Consider the following 18,912-nt stretch of genomic DNA (forward strand, 5'->3'; position numbering starts at 1 on the left):
CAGCCAGATCATGTCAAATACAGTGGCAAATGCTAGCAGCAAACCATTGAACTGAGAACCGGACCTCAGTTGGAGGAATTACAGAAAGATTGAAAGAGCTGAAGGGACTCGCAACCCCATAAGGACAACCATGCCTGCCAAGCAGAGATCCCAGAGACTAAACCACTACCCAATCACTATACAGGGACTGTGCCATGGCCTCATCTGCATGTGTATCAGAGGATGGTCTTCTTGGGCACAAATGGAATGAACAGCCCTTGGTCCTGCCTAGGCTGGGAAAGTGGATGGCTGGTGAAGGGAATACTTTTATAGCAGAGGTGGAGGGCGATGGTATTCAGACTTATTTCTGGAAAACAAGGAAGGAATAACATTTGAATTCGAAATGAAAAATATCCAACTAAAAATCAACAACAACAAAATGGTATTTTGAGCTTCGAATCAAAATAAGCCACAGTCAGGAAACAGAGAATTGTATGCCTATGGTTTTCTTCAAATATGCTCAGGGCCCAGGTAGGTTCTGGGTCCAGGCTGGACCAAGCAGATTCCTGCCACTGACTGCTCTTCTATTCCTGTTTCCAGAGGCACCATGCAGATTAATATTGGGCCAGAGATGTGGGCAGAGCTGGTCAGAAGTGGCTTTGTTTCCTGTGGTCTCAGGATTATCTGCATTCCTGGGTGTTCATCATTTTCTGCCCCGGGATTTGGGTGCAGGATTCCCGATGGCTTTAAACTCCCTTATACCATGTTTATATGTCCTGGGAGGTGTTACAGAAAAATTAATGTTTATCCTATTAATTTGGTCAAAACTGCCATCGACAGAGTATAATTTAGAGGTAACTATATATTTGACAGCAAGCATACACAGTGGGTAATGTATGCATGATGAAGTTGAAATTCAGAGTTGGAAACACAGTGAACAGTGACTGTATGACTGCCTTTGAATCTCAGTCTTACTGGGAAGTGATTTGATGCCCAGTCCCCATGAGAATGCAGAGATCCATCCCTCCCTGATAGCTGTGGGACTTCAGATGTTGACACTAATGATCAATAAAGAAGGTTCTTAAGAGTGAAGAGTTTGAGAGTACTCCTTTATTGACCAGAATACATCCAATTTACTTGATAGTAACCAGATGCAGGTAGTCAATATATACAGTCTATATCCTTATCAAAATAGAAGCAAATGAACAAAACAACAACAGATAAATAACAAATCTTCAAATGAATAGAAGGAAAACCAAATAACCAAAACAATTAAAAATTAACCAAACTTTAAATAGAGGAATTGCACTAAGCATTTTTTGCTGCTCCTTTTGCAGAATAGACTTATAGCCTGTGGCTTGCCTTGGAGACATAGTAGACAAGCAGTTAGTGATGGTAATAATCTTTTCAAGAGGAGTGGAAGTAGGACTGTTTTGTTGGAGTGGGGGTATTAAGGAAAAAGCCTACCAATACTGAGTATAAATGATATTACAGACTTTGTCACAAAGACATTCCAATATTGTGATCTGATCTCCATGAAACTCTTCTGGATGACACATCAGAACAAGTACAAATTTACACGTGCACAGTCTTTCTGGATGACCAGCAGCTCTTGATTGATATGCATCAGCACTTCTCTGAGTCCCTCAAAAAGTGTGCACTTGCTGGAGTGAGGCAAGGTGAAAATACAGCGTATTCAATCCAAAGAAATCAAACTAAAGGAGGAAAATGCAGTCTACAATTGCTATGGACACTACAGATGAGATGCAATAGTGGTGTATTTGCTGTGCACACTTAGTTCTCCTCCTGTACCTCTTCTCTCCAAGGGAGATCTTGTCCTGGACTGTGTCATGTTCGAGTTTCTGCTGGAGAATTTCAGACCTACCAGAGCAAGGGAAAAAAAGTTTAGTGAGTGGTTGTCAATTCAACTCTCCCTCATGCATCAGCTCTATTCAGTTGGATAATCCAGCATGACCTGTCAGCTGAGGTCAGTCCCTCCATCCCCAAATGTCATAGAGTACCTGCGCTTGGATTTATATCTCAGCTTTTAACACTGCTAGAATTTGAACTGTGGACTATGCACTGTACTGGGATTAAGAGAAAAATGAGCATTTTTTCCCACTGGTCCAGGTATATGACATTGAATAATAACATTGTAGCTATGTCTGAATCTGAGTTCAAGAGAGGTATGAGCATCCTAGAATACCATGTGGATTCCTTCTGGAGAACATGCCCACAATTGAGGTGAAATTTCTGATTATGTCAGCACTGAAGGAACCGGTCTAGTTTCCATTTGTAACCACTGAATCTGCAAATACACAGAGAAGCCATCTCACTTCAAATTCATGCTCACCGCACAGATCTTGTAATCACTGAGAATGTGCTCCATGCAAATCTTCCCAGCGTACACATGGACATTAAAGGTGATTGTGATGTAGAAACAGAACAGCACCCCTGTAAGTCTATGGCTAGTGCAAGGCAGTTTGTGAGAGGACAGAAGAGAAAATGTCCTCAGATCTTTCCGGAGAGATTACAGGAAGAAAGGAGTAGAACATAGCAAGAAATCCAGAGGATCATATATATATTGTTTTATGGGCAAAATTCACATGAACTGTACCAGAACAATACTCTGAGTAGCTCTTTAACTGCCTGAGGCTGAAATCCAGGTGGGGTGGTCATCCACCCAAAAAGGGTATTTATATAGGGAAGGATATTCAAATGGCCTCTTCCAGCCTATGTTCCTACATGAACATTAATGCTTAATGTAAAGATTCCCCAGGATTCACTGGAGGCATAAAAACAAATGTTGAGTGGGATATGTACATAGTGGCCAGAGCCTATAGACAGCTCAGTCAGTGATGTGCTGTCCTCCCATAAACCGTCATAGACTCAGGGTTCTTTTTCCATTAACAATCTGTCTTAGCAAGTCCCAAAGGCTGTGTAGAGCTGTCTTGTTGCTCAGCAAAGGATCATATGTTGGTGGTGGACTAGACTCTTGTTCTTGTTCACTCTTTCAGACTTTCTCCAAAGTGTGCAACTTCTTCTAATCGGAGCTGTCTTTACCATAGCCTGAGTGACTTCATGCCCAAAGCTAGAATCATAGGAAATCTCCATAACCAGGATCCAAATCAACAAATTTTCTCCCCGTAATGTGATTGTTCCACAGATAATTTGAATAAGTAAGTAAAAGCTTGCATGGATTATCTCACACTGAATCAGAATCTAGGGAAGGGCTCCATCGTATGGTACACTTTTACTCCTTGGCTGATGGACGTCTGGATAGATTCTCCTTCAAGGTTACTCTGGGACCACTACAACATTGATGCTCCCTAGTTGCAATAGCAATACCTACTCCTTGTTGTGGAATCACTGGGTTAACTAAAACTTCTGTTCCACTTTCTGAACATGGCTTCTCATAGGGCTACCTGTTCTTACACTGTCAGACCCATTTGAAGCTCATCATTTCTCCTAACCCATTGAGGCTGAAATTAACTGAGAGACAATGATGTTGATCGACAGCACTTGCAGAATGCTACACAGATAACATAGGGGAACGCTTTGGATTATCTGTGCACCTAAAGGGGCTCCTGATACTGCCCTATTCTTGCACCACAGCATAGCTATGGGACTTTTTCTGGATGAAGATACAATTCCAAGCAACTCAAATTCTCAATGAATAAAATCCAAGCCAAACTCCCAGGGGAAGTTGTAGTGTGCCAAGGTAGCTCGAAAGAAATGGTAGCAGGCAATGTGGAAAGCAACCTTGGAGAAGACACAGTGAGTGACACAACCTTCCAGTGGGCTTTCACAATTCACAAAGAACAGAGAAGCAACATAAACTCATGGATTTTATAGAGAAGCCTTGCCCTTACCTCCTAGTACTCCATTCCGTTGATGTGCTCCAAAGGATTTCAATGCAGATCAGAAGTTTTGCCCCTAATCACTTGAAAATCTAACTTTACAGGTGTTTTTGTGTCCTCTTTTTGGGGGTTGCATTTCTAAAGGATTTTATTGTCCTGCTTCTACACCATAACAAAAAGGGACCTGCAAGCCCTAGGCCTGTACCATTTGTTACCCCTGTGAAACGGGACTCTCTTGAACATATTTCCACTCCTCCCCCAGACTTCACAAGATAATTCTGTTCTGAAATTTTTGGAAACAGAATAAATTAGTAATTTAAGTGTCCTTTTGCTGTACAGAGCTAGATGGAGATGCCAAATGACTGGGCAGCTCTATTTCATGTTTCATGGATGTAAAGTGAATGCTTAAGAGTACTTTTCTCATGAAACTTGGAATTGAGGGAAATACACGTTCACTACTGCAAACACACACACACACACACACACACACATACCCACACACACACAAACACAGACACACAGATACACACTCGCATGCACAAATGAAAACTTTGCTCTTATGCAGCTCATTTCCTGTTGAGTGAGGAATTAGTGGGAACAATGCTGTGTACAAGTCTCTTAGACTCAAGCAGGCTGTGCTGCCCTGCCCTGTACTCATTTCCACTTCAGGAAACCTTTCTATGCAGATACTCGCTGGTCCGACAAGTAAGTTACATATTCTGCACAGATAGCCTAAACAACACAACATCAAATCCCCAAGAGAGAGATTTCTAGGAAAAGACTCCATCAAGCTCTATGCTGACTCATCATAGGCCCCTCACTAAAGCTACCCTGTTTCCTTCATAGAAGACTTTGGAAGCATCGGAGAAGACAGTAACTCACGGTCAGTTACCAGGAACATTTGATCAATTTAGAGTTCCTGTGATATTAAAACAACCTCAATGTCAGTCAGAAAAAGGCTAAATAAATAACATACAGTGAATTTTCTGAAATGCAGCACTGTGTACAATATTGAGAGGGAACCTATCCTGAAAGAATGCAGTGCCCATGATATAATCAGCAAAGCAATGTCAGCAGAGAGTTGCACTCTAGGATTCCATGCAAGATCATGGTGAAGCCAATAAGACAATCCAGAATCTTCCCGGGGGATAACTCTGTTCAGGTAAAGTGAAGAAATCTAATCCTTATTTTTAAAATAGCTGAATGGTTTAAGAATGTGTTGAGACAAATAAGAGAGGGGGCTCCACTTGGAACTGGACGAATGATGCAAAGACTGCTGGCCAGCACAAAACAGGAAGCTTCATGTTTGTTGAGAGACCTAAGCTTAAAGGACTAAGTTAGATAATGACTGGACAAAACTGCATGTCATGAACTGGCCTCCCCGCATGCTCCCTAAGATGCAGGTCAGCACAGAAATGCAACTTTCTTGGTGAGAATTGGGGGTACATACGGATAACTTTGTTCTTGAAGTCTCAAGTCTCTCATGCCAACCCTCAGCCTTTGAGAAACCTTTTCCCCATCCTTGCTCTTCTAACCAGCTTCAGGTTGTAAGGCCCAGTTATGAACTCTCCAGGAGCACTCAAATAAGACAGGACTGACATGCTGATACACAGGCTCTGTAGTTACCCAAGATCTATGAAGCATGAAGTCACCATCTTCATATACAGGGACATGAGGGGAGGAAGAACAAAAGCCACCACAAATGACAATGAGAACCATTTCTTTGGCATTTCCACCAGGCTCTCCTCCTTGAAAACTACTTACTTCCTGAGTCTCACACGATCCCTGTAAAGAAAATGAGCTCCAGTCTTTTGCTTCATCCCTCAAAGCCCTGCTCTAGTCTAAAGAGGGGCTCCCACATAGCACCCTCCATACATAATGGCATGTAGTGCTGTGCTGTGTGATCAACCTATCTCCCTTAATGAAGTGCAGATCTCGAAGAGCAGGAGCATTTGCTTTCCAAACATGCAGTTTCTTGAAAAGGGGCTATCTCCACAGAAAGCCTTGTAAACCATCACATGAATGAACACTTGGATGAGACCTAGGTCAGGACATGGATCAATCAATGGACAGTTACATTGGTTTGTCTATGTTTATGGTAAGACCTGAGGACAACCTGACCCTGAGCCCTAACCCTACCTGCTGTTGCTTGGCTCTGGGGTCACAGATGTTCATTCCGGCCTCTTCACAGAGCCTCTTTGTCTCCACAGAGGATGATGGCAGTTCAGTCTGCTCCACCAGCAGTTCTCTCTTCTCATTCAGCAAAATCTGTATATTGTTCTTCAATTGAGCTTGTTCACGCAGGAGCTGGGAGTGCCTGATGCTGAACCACAAACAAATAATGGTAAATCCCAGCCAGCTTCTATTTGCCTGTCACTCCTGCAAGTCCAATCATCCCTTCAAGGGTCCTCATCCTCAGAAATCCCCAGAATAGAGCCATACTATAGAGGTTAGCACCAATTAGAGGAGGTCAAATCCAGAATCCACATTCCACAAGAATCAAAGTACGTCTGAAAATCCTGACACTAAGACGGTTTATATAAATCAAGGAAGAAGAGATGGTCCATAAGGGAGCTCGTATGTCCATGGTATGGTGAAACCATCTTCACGTTGTGGGGAAAGCCCCTCTGAGGGGTAGTTGAAGACCCAATAGCTATAGAGTCTTTCCATGTGTTTCTCATGGATCACAGATCTTTAAATCTCCTGTCAGAGTCCTAGAGATTCAGAGTTGATTGCTATTCCCATCATGGTGCAAACCTTTTCTATCTAGAGGAACTTTAATTGGGAAAATAACAATTGGAGGGTCTTCTACACCCCTACATGTACGACAACTGAGTCCAAGAGCTACAAATCTAAGACCCTTGCCAGGAGGCAGCCTTCTTGTTAAGAGTCAGACACTACAGAACCAGAGCCCTGACTTTTGTTCAAAGTCATACAGGACAGAAGCATTCCCTGCCTAGTGCTGGGTTCTCATCTCTGTCAGCGACTCACCGGTAGGAACTGTTCACTTGTATGAGCTCCTTGTACCTCTCCATGGCATCACTTATTGAGTTGGTCATCATTTGCATAGACATCATTCTCATCTCATGTTCAGATTGAAGGACTGGCAATTCGACATGCAGCCTGGGTTAGGTCATGGCCAAAGGAACAAATAATGTTTTGAACTCACGATTTTAGAATTAGGTGAAATGTAAATAAAAATATATAATAAAAAATTTCAAAATCAAGAAATGGTGGAAGGGAAGAAAATGGCAAACTCAAAAACCAGACCAAAACACAACAATGAGACTCAACCACAGAAAATATTTCTATGTAAATAAGCAAACATTTGTTTTGTAATAAGGACTCCTTGGAATCCTGAGAGATATGGTTCTGCAAAGACTCACTATATAGGAGTGGGCAGAGCCTGAGAGCTGCCTGTTTGGGAATAACAACTGTCAAGACCACAGTGACCATTTCTAGGTCACAATAAACAATCCCTGGATAGTTAAAAAAATAAAAAAACTAAAGATCAAAGCAGGTGAAACAAATTAGGTAAAATCAGACTGTTCTCTCTATTACTTAAACTCAGTATGTTCCACATACTTGCTCCTTCAAAGTATTTGTACTGGTTAAATTTATTATCCTGGGCACAGGAAAACAGAGTCACGGTACCAGTTGGAGGGACCTGACCTTCAAGAGCTGGCCAGGTGAGCATGATGGAATTGACTAGTTCAGGAAGAAGATTCCTCCAGTCTGTGCCACAGCTTTGGGCCCAAGAGAGAGCTGTGATGACATTTCTCTTGTTTTGAAAGCAGGTATACTCAATCCTTGGTTTCTATCATTACATGAATTCCCAGAGGGCATAACTAAGTTTGACAGGGAAGAGGATTTATAGCACCTCCTCCCCTCAGGAGAGTTCTGTGTGCCACCAAGGTATACAGAAGGAGCAAAGTGCTGTGTTGATTAATGTGGGCCTCCATGTACTCATCACTATCATGACCTGCAAACTGTTGATCAAACAAATCCTCAGACCCAATCAAAGGTCCCAGACGTCCTGATCCAGAGTAAACCACCAACAAATACTGCCACATATATACACACCAACCCATATCCAAACACATTTAGAATGCCAACTACATCCATGGAGGTGCCATAGAATCAGTGTATAATGAACAAATTCAGAGGAAAGAGTGATAACGTGCAGGCATTTCATTCACACACACAGTTGCAGCAAGTGTGACAAGGTCCTTCTAGCTGTTGACAGAACCAATGCTAATCCAAGAGGCTCAGGGTCAAGTACAAAAGAGGTTGACCCTAAACACACAGCACCTAGCTCATCTCACAAGCAAATGCCTGCCAAATCTCCTTAAAATCCAGGATGAGAGGTGAAACTCTCTCGTGCTATGAGTAAATCTTGAGGTAGCAGAGAGAGAGCGCAAGACAGTGAATAGGTTACTGGGCATAATGACTACCTGTGGTCCCACTCATCATAGATATAAAGATCCAGGATTTGATAAAGTTCATCCCTCTCGAATTGACACTTCTGGATTTCAAATTTGAGTTCCTCCAGTTCCTTTAGACACTCCTCTTCCTTAGTGATGACATTTTGGGATGATGCCTTCCTACCAAAACCTGTACACAGATAAACCCAAGTGAATTTGCATATTTGAACCAATGGGCAGAATAGATCATTCTGAATCCGAAAAGGAGGTTGAGGAAGGGGAAATGGTAGAGACTGGGTGAATCCGTGAAAGAGCAGAAAAGCTTTCTTAAAGGTTGATTCTTAAGCTATGTCCCTGTTCCCAACCTCTAATGCCATACACGTGCCACACTCACTATTACACAATCCGCGGCACTGAGAGTTATAATCTGACTGAGACATAAACATCTGCGACATTGTTATGTCAGATGTGGTGCAGATAATCCGGGAGTTCATAATGACTTCATAATGTTTAGCACCATCAAGCTCTAACCAAGTGTGGTCCAGCCCAAAGTGTCTGAGAACTCAATTCATGACTAGGGGTGCATCCTTCCTTGTTCTCGCCATCAAGACTTATGTAACCTACAGTAATCTAGAGGATGAAGTGCTTCAACTCCCAACCATGGATGGTCACATTGTTAATCTCACAGTGCCTCCTCCTGCCAATCATTGACACTCATAGTTAAAAAGCTTCAAGAAAAGACACTGAAGTCTTACAACTTTATGGCTTTCTCTCAAATTAAAGATCAGGAACTCCTGACTCTTGGTTTGCCTTTGAAAAATCCCAAGGCTGCTGCTTGTAAGGCCTAGTCTTAGAAGGCACATCTCAAACCTACCTCCTTGAGGATGTTCCCCAACTCTGCCCACGACTCACCAAGCCTTCCCAAGAATGATTTCCTCCTTCCTGTTTCACTAGAGAGGGGGTCAGCTTCCCTCTGACCTGGTGTGGTCTCTCCTTGATCAACACTTTCCTTCCGAAATAGCCTGAGCAGCTGGCGAAACATGCCTGCCTGTGAACCCAAAGGGAACTGAAGTAATATCCCAAAGGCAGTTGGTGTCACCACAACACTGGTGACATCACAGAAGATTCTAGGGATCTCTTAGATACAATAGAGTGTCCAGTGAACGGCTTACTGGTGATGTCACTGGAAAATTCTATGGCCTACCTACTAACCAGCTCCTCCCACACTGATGAATTTCTGTGGGGACCCTTTCCTCCAGTCTCCCATGTGTCACTGGGAATACCATTTGGCAACCTCTATTTCAAAGCTAGATATGTCTCTCTGCTTCATTAGAAGTCAACAATGCTTTTGCTGTGGAGGGTTTCTTATAACCCTGAATTGGAGAACAGATTTTTCTTAGCACCCAAATCTCTAGGGACCAAGGAGGAGGGAGATTTTACTTAAAAGTAAATCTACTACTCGAGACAATGCATGTGACATGTATTTCGATTTCTAAGCTTTTCCCTTTTTCTGGAGGCCAATATATTTCTTCTATACCTCTGAGTGTATAAAACCTGGAAATATTTGCTTACTGTGCAGTCCTTGAAAGCCGACATTGTTTCCATTTACATATCCATGTATTTCACAAAATCAATGGTCTATAATCCTATTTTTTTGCAATAAAAACTCCTTTTACTTGGGAACATAGGGATCAACAACAGGGCATATATAAAATAATAAATTTCTGTCTGTTTTATATATTATGTAGGACATCCTCCCTTTCTCAAATATAACAAGACAATTAAATTGGACATCAGTGAGCAAATGTCAACCTGGACCTTGTGTTACTACATTGTTACTATATAGCCATCACTTCTCCAATATCCTTCTCCGTGAATAGACAAGTCTAGGCATGAGAATATTGGGGACTACAACATGATCTTTTACTTGTAGCAAACATAAGAATCAGGAGGACCGGAAGGGAGTAGAATGGCCTGAGTTCAGGTTGAACCTCAATTTTAATGGGTCCATACGTTCAGGAGGGAGTCTATTTGGCATTGTGATATATGGATTCTGTCTTCTTACCATAGGTGTTATAATAATTCAACATGAATGTGTGCTATAATGACAGCCCAACTCAGAGATGTAAGAGTGAAAATCATGTCTGACCTTTCTGGGAAGAACTCTGCCTTTTACTACCATCTGGAGTTATACAACATCACTATACAAAGCTCAGAAGAGAGGGGTGCAGATGTGCGGGCCTTAGAAGGTGAGGATCTTTTCTTCTGATTAGGGCATTTGTTTTTCCTATGTAATTTTTCCCTTGCTCTTTTACTAATGATGGCTGACTTCTTTCCTGGCCTGAGGTAAACTGGAGTCCAATCTTTTGGATTACCGAACCTTCTATTTTTGAGATGACAGTCCCACCAAGGGTCCTACTGCATACAGAAGGTATGAATAAGTCTCAGGGGCTGGAGTAAGTTAAAAAGGTCTGTGACAACAAAGAACTGATTAAGAAAACAAGAGCCCAGCTGCTCATCAAGATCACAGTTGTATGATAGTAAGAAAATGTGAATAGGGCATCAGGTGAAAAGATAAATTAATTAGGAGGTCATAGGCCTAGAAGGGGTAGCCTTTGCTCTCAGTGGAGCTGCCATTCTTTCTGCCATTCCTCACCCTCTGCCACAGAACCAGAGACTTCCCCAAACAACTGGTTGGCCTTGCCAAAGACCTGGCAGGGCTTCTCCCTGTAGAATAGGACACATAGAGTCCTTGAGGACTCACCAAGAGGTCTCCTCCACACAGGTTCCTTGTTGTCAAAGGGAAATGTTCCTGCAGAATCCTGCCATGGCAGCAGGAATTTCAACCTGGCTGCTCTTGGTCCAGCTCACTGGGTGCAGGCCTGAGGCCCAGGGGTATCTGGGGAAAGAAGCAGCAGGCACTACCTCACAGCTCTCTCTTTGTTGGATGCAAGTGCTAGGACTGTGATGGGATTTTTGTTTCTTTATGTGTTTTATCAGAAATACCTACAAAGCTGATTAAAGTTGCAACATGCCTTCATACCCAGATTGCAGAATGTTTTTACATCGTTGTTGTTCCTGTTTTATGTTTGGATTTTGTTCTTTAATCCCCTCAGGAAATTTCCCTGTGCTTAGAATGTTAAGCACATGCTCGGGAGGGATCGATTATTCAAGTTTGGCAAAGCTTTTGTTCTCACCATCACTCCACAGATGATGCCATTACTTAATTTGAAATAAGAAAACAGTTATAGAGAAGTAAATTAACATGCAAGCTATCAAAGAAGAAACACATCATGATTGTGGAATGTTACCCCAGTATTTTGTATTTCCTAAGTTATTTTTATTTTAAACTTTTTTATTGGATTTTTTTGGGTACGTTTCATCGTTTTTAAATCCTTAAAGGTATCTTTTATTCCTCTCCTCCCATTTACAAGGTGGAATTTCACCTGTGATTGTTAGTCCAGATGGTTTGGTCAATGACTTAGATATCACCTTGGCCTAGTTTCCTTGGCATAAGCTGAGTTAGAAGCAGGCACAAAGATTCAGGACCAACAAATAATGAATTCCACTACATCTGGATACCTAGCCTCACAGCCAGGAAGGGACTGTATTTCCATTTGCTATTTAAAAAAAAGATGCAGTTCATTAATATATAAAAACTTTCTCAAGTGTATTAAAGTGTTTACCATCGTCATACAGTTTTTCAAATACCTGGCATTCATCTTTTTCCAAAACCTAAAATATCTTTCTTATTCACATTTTTTTGATTATTTTTGTTATTAGTATCATTTTTTTAAATTTCAGTTTTTTAATAGATATATATGTTTTATTCAAACGTTATTCCCTTTCCCAGCTTTTGGTCCATAACCCCCCTGCCATGCCCTCTCCCATATGTATGGTCCCCCAATCCATGCCACTTAGAAACCCCTTCCCGGACATTTCCCTGCACTCAGGGTCCAACCTTGTTAAGAACAAGGGCTTCCCCTTCCACAGGTGCCCCAACAAGGATATTCTCTCCTATATATGCAGTTGGACCCCTGGGTCAGTCCACGTATAGTCTTTTGCTAGTGGTTTATTTGGTTGGCATTGCTGTTCTTATGGGGTTGCAAGTCCTTTAGCTCTTTGAATCCTTCCTCTAATTCCCATAAAGGGCGTCCTGTTCTCAGTTCAGTAGTTTACTGCCAGCACTGACCTCTTTATTTGACATGCCCTGGATGTGTCTCTCAGGGGAGATGTATATCCGGTCCCTTTCAGTAAGCACTTTTTAGCTTCATCAATCTTACCTAGTTTTGCTGGATGTATATATATGGGCCACATGTGGGGCAGACTCTGAATGGCTGTTCCTTCGGTCTCTGCCTTAGTTTTGGCCTCCATATCCCCTCCTATGGATATTTTTGTTCCCCCTTTTAAGAAGGAGTGGGAACATCTGCACTTTGGTCATCCTTCTTCTTGAGTTTCCTGAGATCTGTAGATTGCATCTTGGGTAATTTGAGGTTTTGGTCAATATCCACTTATCAATGAGTGCATACTGTCAATGAGGGGTGCTGAGTACCTGGAAGAGAATGGGGGACAAGAGACGCGAAGAAGGACGCCAAGACAAGAGTCTGATCAAGGTGACAATTTTATTTTTCCCCAAGGCTGAATTTGTACCATAAAAAGGGTAACAGAGAGAGGTGAGAAGTAAGAAAATTTACCCACACCAAGGACACAATATTCGTGTGGTCAGGGAATCAGCTGATGTTGACAGGTTGTCAGAAAAGTCACCCGTTTGTCATATCTATTAGTCAGCAGGATGTTGGTTTTTCAGAAAGGTTACAGGTCATCACATTGGGTATCTTAACGTCACACGTTATCATATGATTATTCATCTTGACCACCACATTTGTATTAGTCTTCTGCAGCTGGCTGGGGATTTTCCATGAACCCAGTCATACTTAATGCTCACCATAATAATAACATCAATAATGGAGGGATTCAAGGCCATCGCTCCCAACAGCATACCAAGTGTGTTTTTCTGTGATTGGATTACCTCACTGTGGATGATATTTTCTAGTTCTTTCCATTTGCCTATGAATTGAACATAGTCATTGTTTTTGATAGCTGAGTGGTACTCCATTGTGTAGATGTACCACATTTTTCGAATACATTCCTCTGTTGAAGGGCATCTGGGTTCATTCCAGCTTCTGGCTATTATGAATAAGGCTGCTATGAACATAGTGGATCATATGTGTTGTTGTATGTTGGAGCATCTTTTGAGTATATGCCCAGGACAGGTATAGCTGTGTGCTCAGGTAGTGCAATTTCCAATTTTCCAGGAACGTTCAGACTGATTTCCAGAGTTCTTGTACCAGTTTGCAATCCCAGCGACAATGGACGAGTGTTCCTCTTTCTCCACATCCTCGCCAGCATCTGTTGTCACCTGATTTTTTAATCTTAGACATCCTGACTGGTGTGAGGTGGATTCTTAGGGTTGTTTTGATTTGCATTTCCCTGATGACTAAGGATATTGAGCATTTCTTTAGGTGCTTTTCAGCTATTCTATATTCCTCAGCTGAGAATGTTTTCTTTAGCTCAGAACCCCATTTATTAACAGGGGTGTTTGGCTCTCTGTACTCTAACTACTTCTGTTTTGTGTATACTTTGGATATAAGCCCTCCATCCGATGCAGGATTGGTAAAGATTTTTTCCCAATCTCTGGGTTGCCTTTTTGTCCTAATGACACTGTCCTTTGCCTTACAGAAGCTTTTCAGTTTTATGAGGTCCCATTTGTCGATTCTTGATCTTAAAGCATAAGCCATTGGTATTTTGTTCAGGAAATTTTCCTTAGTGCTCATGTCTTCGAGACTCTTCCCTACTTTTTATCCATTACTTTTAGTGTATCTGGTTTGATGTGGAGGTCCTTGATCCACTTGGACTTAAGCTTTATCCAGGGTAATAAGAATGGGTCAACTTGCATTCTTCTACATGTTGACCTCCAGTTGAATCAGCACCATTTGTTAAAAATACTATCTTTCTTCCATTGGATGTTTTACCTCCTTTGTCAATGATCAAATGACCATAGGTGTGTGGGTTCTTTTCTGTGTCTTCAATTATGTTCCACTGTGCTGCCTGTCTGTATGCCAATACCATACAAACTATTGCTCTATAATACTGCTTGAGGTCAGAGATGGTGATTCCCCCAGAAGGTCTTTTATTGTTGAGTAGAGTTTTGCTATCCTGGGTTTTATGTTAACCAAATGACGGCAAATTGCACTTTCTACCTTTATAAAGAATTATGTAGGAATATTTTTGGTGATGGCATTGAATCTGTAGATTGCCTTTGACAAAATGGTCATTTTTACCATATTCATCCTGCCAATCTATGAGCATGGGAGATCTTTCAATCTTCTGAGACCTTCTTCAATTTCTTCAGAGATTTGAAGTTCTTGTCATACAGATTTTTTACGTGCTTGGTTCAAGTAACAGCAAGTTATTTTATATTATTTGGGACTATTGTGAAGGGTGTCATTTCCCTAATTTCTTTCTCAGCCTGTTTACCCTTTGAGTAGAGGAAGACTACTGAATTGTTTGGGTTTATTTTATACTCGGACAGTTTGCTGAAGTTGTTGATCACGTTAAGTAGTTCTCTGGTAGAATTTTGGTGTTGCTTAAGTAGACTATCATATCATCTTCAAATATTAGTGTTTTGACTTCATCCCTTCTAATTTTTTCCCTTTGACCTACTTTCATTGTTTGATTGCTATGGCTAGGACGTTAAGTACCATATTGTACTTAAGTAGGGAAAGAGTGGGCAGCCTTGTCTAGTCCCTGATTTTGGTGGGATTCCTTCAATATTCTAAGTTTAGTTTGATGATAGGTACAGGTTTGATGTATTTTGCATTTTCCTATATTTAGATTCAGGCCTTCAATTCCTGATCTTTCCAGGACTTTATTAATGAAAGGGTAATGAATTTTGTCAAATGATTTCTCAGCATCTAATGAAATGATCATGTGGGTTTTTTTCCTTTGAGTTTGTTTATATGGTGAATTTCGTTGATGGACTTCCGTATATTAAACCATCCCTGCATCCTTGCCATGAGGCCTACTTGACCATGATGGATGATTGTTTGGATGTGTTCTTGGATTCAGTTTGCAAGAATTTTATTGAGCATTTTTGATCAATATTCATAAATAAAATAGGTCTGAATTTCTCTATCTTTTTTGTATCTTTGTGTGGTTTAGGTATAAGAGTAATTGTGGCTTCATAGAGGGAGTTTGGTAGTGCTCTGTCCGTTTCTATTTTGCGGAATAGTTTGGACAGTATTGGTATGAAGTCTTCTATGAAGGTCTGATAGAATTCTGCACTAAATCCATCTGGTTCTGGGCTCTTTTTGGATGGGAGATGTTTAATAGCAGTTTCTATGTCTTTATGAGTTATGGAGTTGTTTCAATGGTTTATTTGTTCCTGATTTAACTGTGGTACCTGGTATCTGTATAGAAAATTGTCCATTTCCTTCACATTTTCCAGTTTTGTTGAATATATGTTTTTGTAGTAGGATCTGATGATCTTTTTAATTTCTTCAGATTTTGTTGTTATGTCTCCCTTTTATTTCTGATTTTATTAATTTGGATACACTGTCTGTGACCTCTGGTTAATATGGCTAAGCGTTTATGTATCTTGTTGATTTTCTCAAAGAACCAGCTCCTGGGTTTGCTGATTCTTTTGATACTCGGTTTTGTTTCTTCTTGTTTGATTTCAGCCCTGTGTTTGATTATTTCCTGCCTTCTACTCCTCTAGGGTTTATTTAATTTTTTCTAGAGCTTTTAGGTGTGCTGTCAAGCTGCTGACATATGCTCTCTCCTGTTTCTTTTTGCAGGCATACAGAGCTATGAGTTTTCCTCTTAGCGCTGCTTTTATTGTGTCCCATAAGTTTGGGTATGTTTTATCTTCATTTTCATTAACTTCTAAGAAGTCTTTAATTTCTTTCTTATGTCTCCAATGACCAAGTTGTCATTGACTTCAACTTCCATGTATATGTGGGCTTTCTGTCCTATTTGTTGTTATTGATCAGCAGCCTTAGTCCGTCGTTTCTACTACATTTCTTGGTTAGGTGATACACTTGATCTTTAAAGACAGGCAATGTACTTGATCTTTAAGCCCTGTCCACATAGAAACTGCAGTAGATGACAATCTTTTGTAAGATTTATTTATTTATATGTCAGACAATGCAGCTGTCTTCAGACACACCAGAAGAGGGCATCAGTACTCATTACAGATGGTTGTGAGCCACCATGTTGTTGCTGGCATTTGAACTTAGGACCTCTGGAAGAACACTTGGTGTTCTTACCCACTGAGCCATCTCTGCAGCCCTCACAATGGCCTCTTACACAGCATCACAGTGGTCCATTTCACTAGATGGCTCCAGGATGATAACAGAGAAACTTTCACAGTTCCTGAGCACTTCTGAGTTCAAACACCACCAGTGCCCACTCTGTGCTGTTGGCACATTCTGACCTTCTCCTAAGGGTTGTCAGCCACAAAAGGGACGGGTTAGCCCCAGACAGCATTCACTGCCCAATCCTAAAAACCCCCTCGATTCTGAAAAAGCCACATTCCATGCTTGCTCCATATTTGAGGAAGCCAAATGGTTGATCTGGCTCAAGGCTCTACTTTTCTTAGCTCATCAACTTTCTTTTTCCACTTCTTGTCACAAGAAATATTTTTTTTATGCTGCAACTACACTGCAATGAGTGAAGGAAACCACCATCAACTCTGGGTGCCACCTCTTGAAATTTAAAATTCACAAAACAATTCATGGCTTTCTAATCAGCACCATGGAAAATAAACAAAAACAAGCAAAACCATTCCAAAGGAACTTGCTGATCTGAAGGTCTGCTCATAGCAGGCAGGAAAGAATTAAATTATGCAGAACTGTAATCTCTCAGAGCTTTGGAGGCTAAAAAAGAGGAAATTTCTGTTTATGTTCTCTTTCTCCGAGTAATTGAAGGAGGGTATTTTACATCCTCCAAATACAATCTCTTGCAAGAGGCAACCAATTTCAAAGTAGATCAGAAGAAATCTATTAAATAATACATTCATTGCCTGAGGTTTTAAGAAAATATTTTCCCACGATCCCCGTCCTCTAACAGCACACTCCAGATTACCTCTCCACTCTTTCCCAATGCCATGGGCTTTCCAATCCCTACTTCAGCTCTCCATACATCCCTGAACCCTCCCTTCCCCTACCCAATGGGCTCACTTTGCACTGCCTCCTTCTGCCACTGCTTTCCCAGGACAGGGGGAAGGGGGGCGGGGGGGCAGGGCCAGAACCAGCCAAGGAGGGACGCGGGTCTCCTACCTACCTTGATTCTGCTGCTCTGGCAGTGCAGCCCGCCCTGCTTGCTGCTTGCTGTCCCTGGGGACCAGACCGAGGTCCGGCTAGGGGTCCGGGCAAGCGCCAGGCCTCAAGGTCCCCTGGCAGGGCTGTCCTGGGCTTTTTCCCTGGACACTGCGAGGCTGCAGTCTCTGTTGGAAACCCCGCCGCTGTCATAGGGCGCCTGCCCCAGGCGGAGCTGACCCCCAACGCCGCTAAGGCCCCCTTCCCTGGTCTCTTCTTCTGCTTTTCTTTTCTTTTTTTCTTTCTCTTTTTGTTCGCGAGGTGGCGCCTGCGAAGAGCTCGTCTCCAGGAAGGAGGACATCGTGCAGGCAGAATCACCTCTGGGCCCTGCTGGGGTCGGAGAGGGAGAGAGAGGAGTCAGCTTGGGCGGCGGTGCCCTGGCTGCCAGCCCCTGCGGAAGGAAAACTCGTCCAGGCACACGCGCTGCTGCCGGCGCCAAATATAACGCGGGCGCCCGGTCCCCTCAGGCCCCGCGCTCACCCACGAGCTCCGCGTGCCCTGAGGCCCGGCTCGGGCGCGGTCGAGCTGCGGGGTGGGAAGGACACGTGTGCCCACTCCGTGGGGCAGACAACAGGGCAAGGCGCGACACCGGGAGGCCCGTGGTGCGGAGCTCCGGGCTCTGTCCAGGCGGGTCAGTCCCCTCTCAGGGCTCTAAGGATGCGCAGGGCGGCTTCTGCGGCCCCCAGGCCCAGCGTGACCTAACTGTGGCCATAGCCTCCGGAGCTTCCAGGTGCCCCAGGCTGGAGGCTTGGGCCTGGCGATTGTGGTTGCCACTCTCCTAGGCCGGCTCAGCAGGGCGCAAGCCACCACCTGCAGTCCTCACCTGAAGGCATCCTGAGAGCCCACATCCAGCAGGCGAGCCACAGGGCACAGGGCCATGGTCTTGGGTCTGCACCTTGTTGCCAGCCCCTCACACATATGGCAGCATCACACATATGGCTCCTTCTACCAACCGCCACTAATTACCATTTGAACATTCCATCACAGTGTTCTCAAGAAGAAAGATGCAAACAAACACGAAAAGAATGAAATTTAGAATCTTTTTTATCAGGCTGGAGAGATGGCTTGGTGGTTAAGAGCGCTGCTTCTCCATTGCTCCCAAGTTCAATTCCCAGCAACCACATTGTGACCAACAACTATCTATAGTGGGATCCAATGCCCTCTTCTGTCTGAAGTTCTCTTCTGACATGCAGGCACACTCGCAAACAGAGTGCTCATGTACATAAATAAATAAATCTTTAAAAATAAAACCTTCTAATCAGTTAATGTATC

The 18,912-nt window shown here is 42.6% G+C and overlaps 1 protein-coding gene across 6 annotated transcripts; it reads right to left on the reverse strand.

The window, feature by feature from the left end:
- Nucleotides 1-1,062: 1,062 nt before the first annotated feature.
- On the reverse strand, nucleotides 1,063-18,600 carry LOC148003379 (disks large homolog 5-like). Of its 6 annotated transcripts, XM_087568530.1 has the most exons (7): nucleotides 18,464-18,600; nucleotides 17,606-17,967; nucleotides 9,176-9,311; nucleotides 8,294-8,453; nucleotides 6,831-6,962; nucleotides 5,979-6,162; nucleotides 1,063-1,860 (listed from the first exon to the last, which is right to left on the reverse strand). In XM_087568530.1, the coding sequence occupies exons 3-7, from the start codon at nucleotides 9,303-9,305 to the stop codon at nucleotides 1,855-1,857; spliced, it is 612 nt and encodes a 203-aa protein (XP_087424656.1). In that variant the 5' UTR covers nucleotides 9,306-9,311; nucleotides 17,606-17,967; nucleotides 18,464-18,600; the 3' UTR covers nucleotides 1,063-1,854. The 6 variants fall into 6 exon arrangements, with proteins under 6 accessions (XP_087424656.1, XP_087424661.1, XP_087424658.1 ...); XM_087568535.1 differs by lacking the exons at nucleotides 9,176-9,311; nucleotides 18,464-18,600 and adding an exon at nucleotides 11,028-11,162 and having other exon boundaries at nucleotides 17,606-17,876; XM_087568532.1 differs by lacking the exons at nucleotides 8,294-8,453; nucleotides 9,176-9,311 and having other exon boundaries at nucleotides 18,464-18,577.
- Nucleotides 18,601-18,912: the final 312 nt, after the last annotated feature.

The sequence above is a fragment of the Rattus norvegicus genome, chromosome 9 (genome assembly GCF_021556685.1).
Source record: "Rattus norvegicus strain SHRSP/BbbUtx chromosome 9, alternate assembly SHRSP_T2T, whole genome shotgun sequence".
Lineage (NCBI taxonomy): Eukaryota > Metazoa > Chordata > Mammalia > Rodentia > Muridae > Rattus > Rattus norvegicus.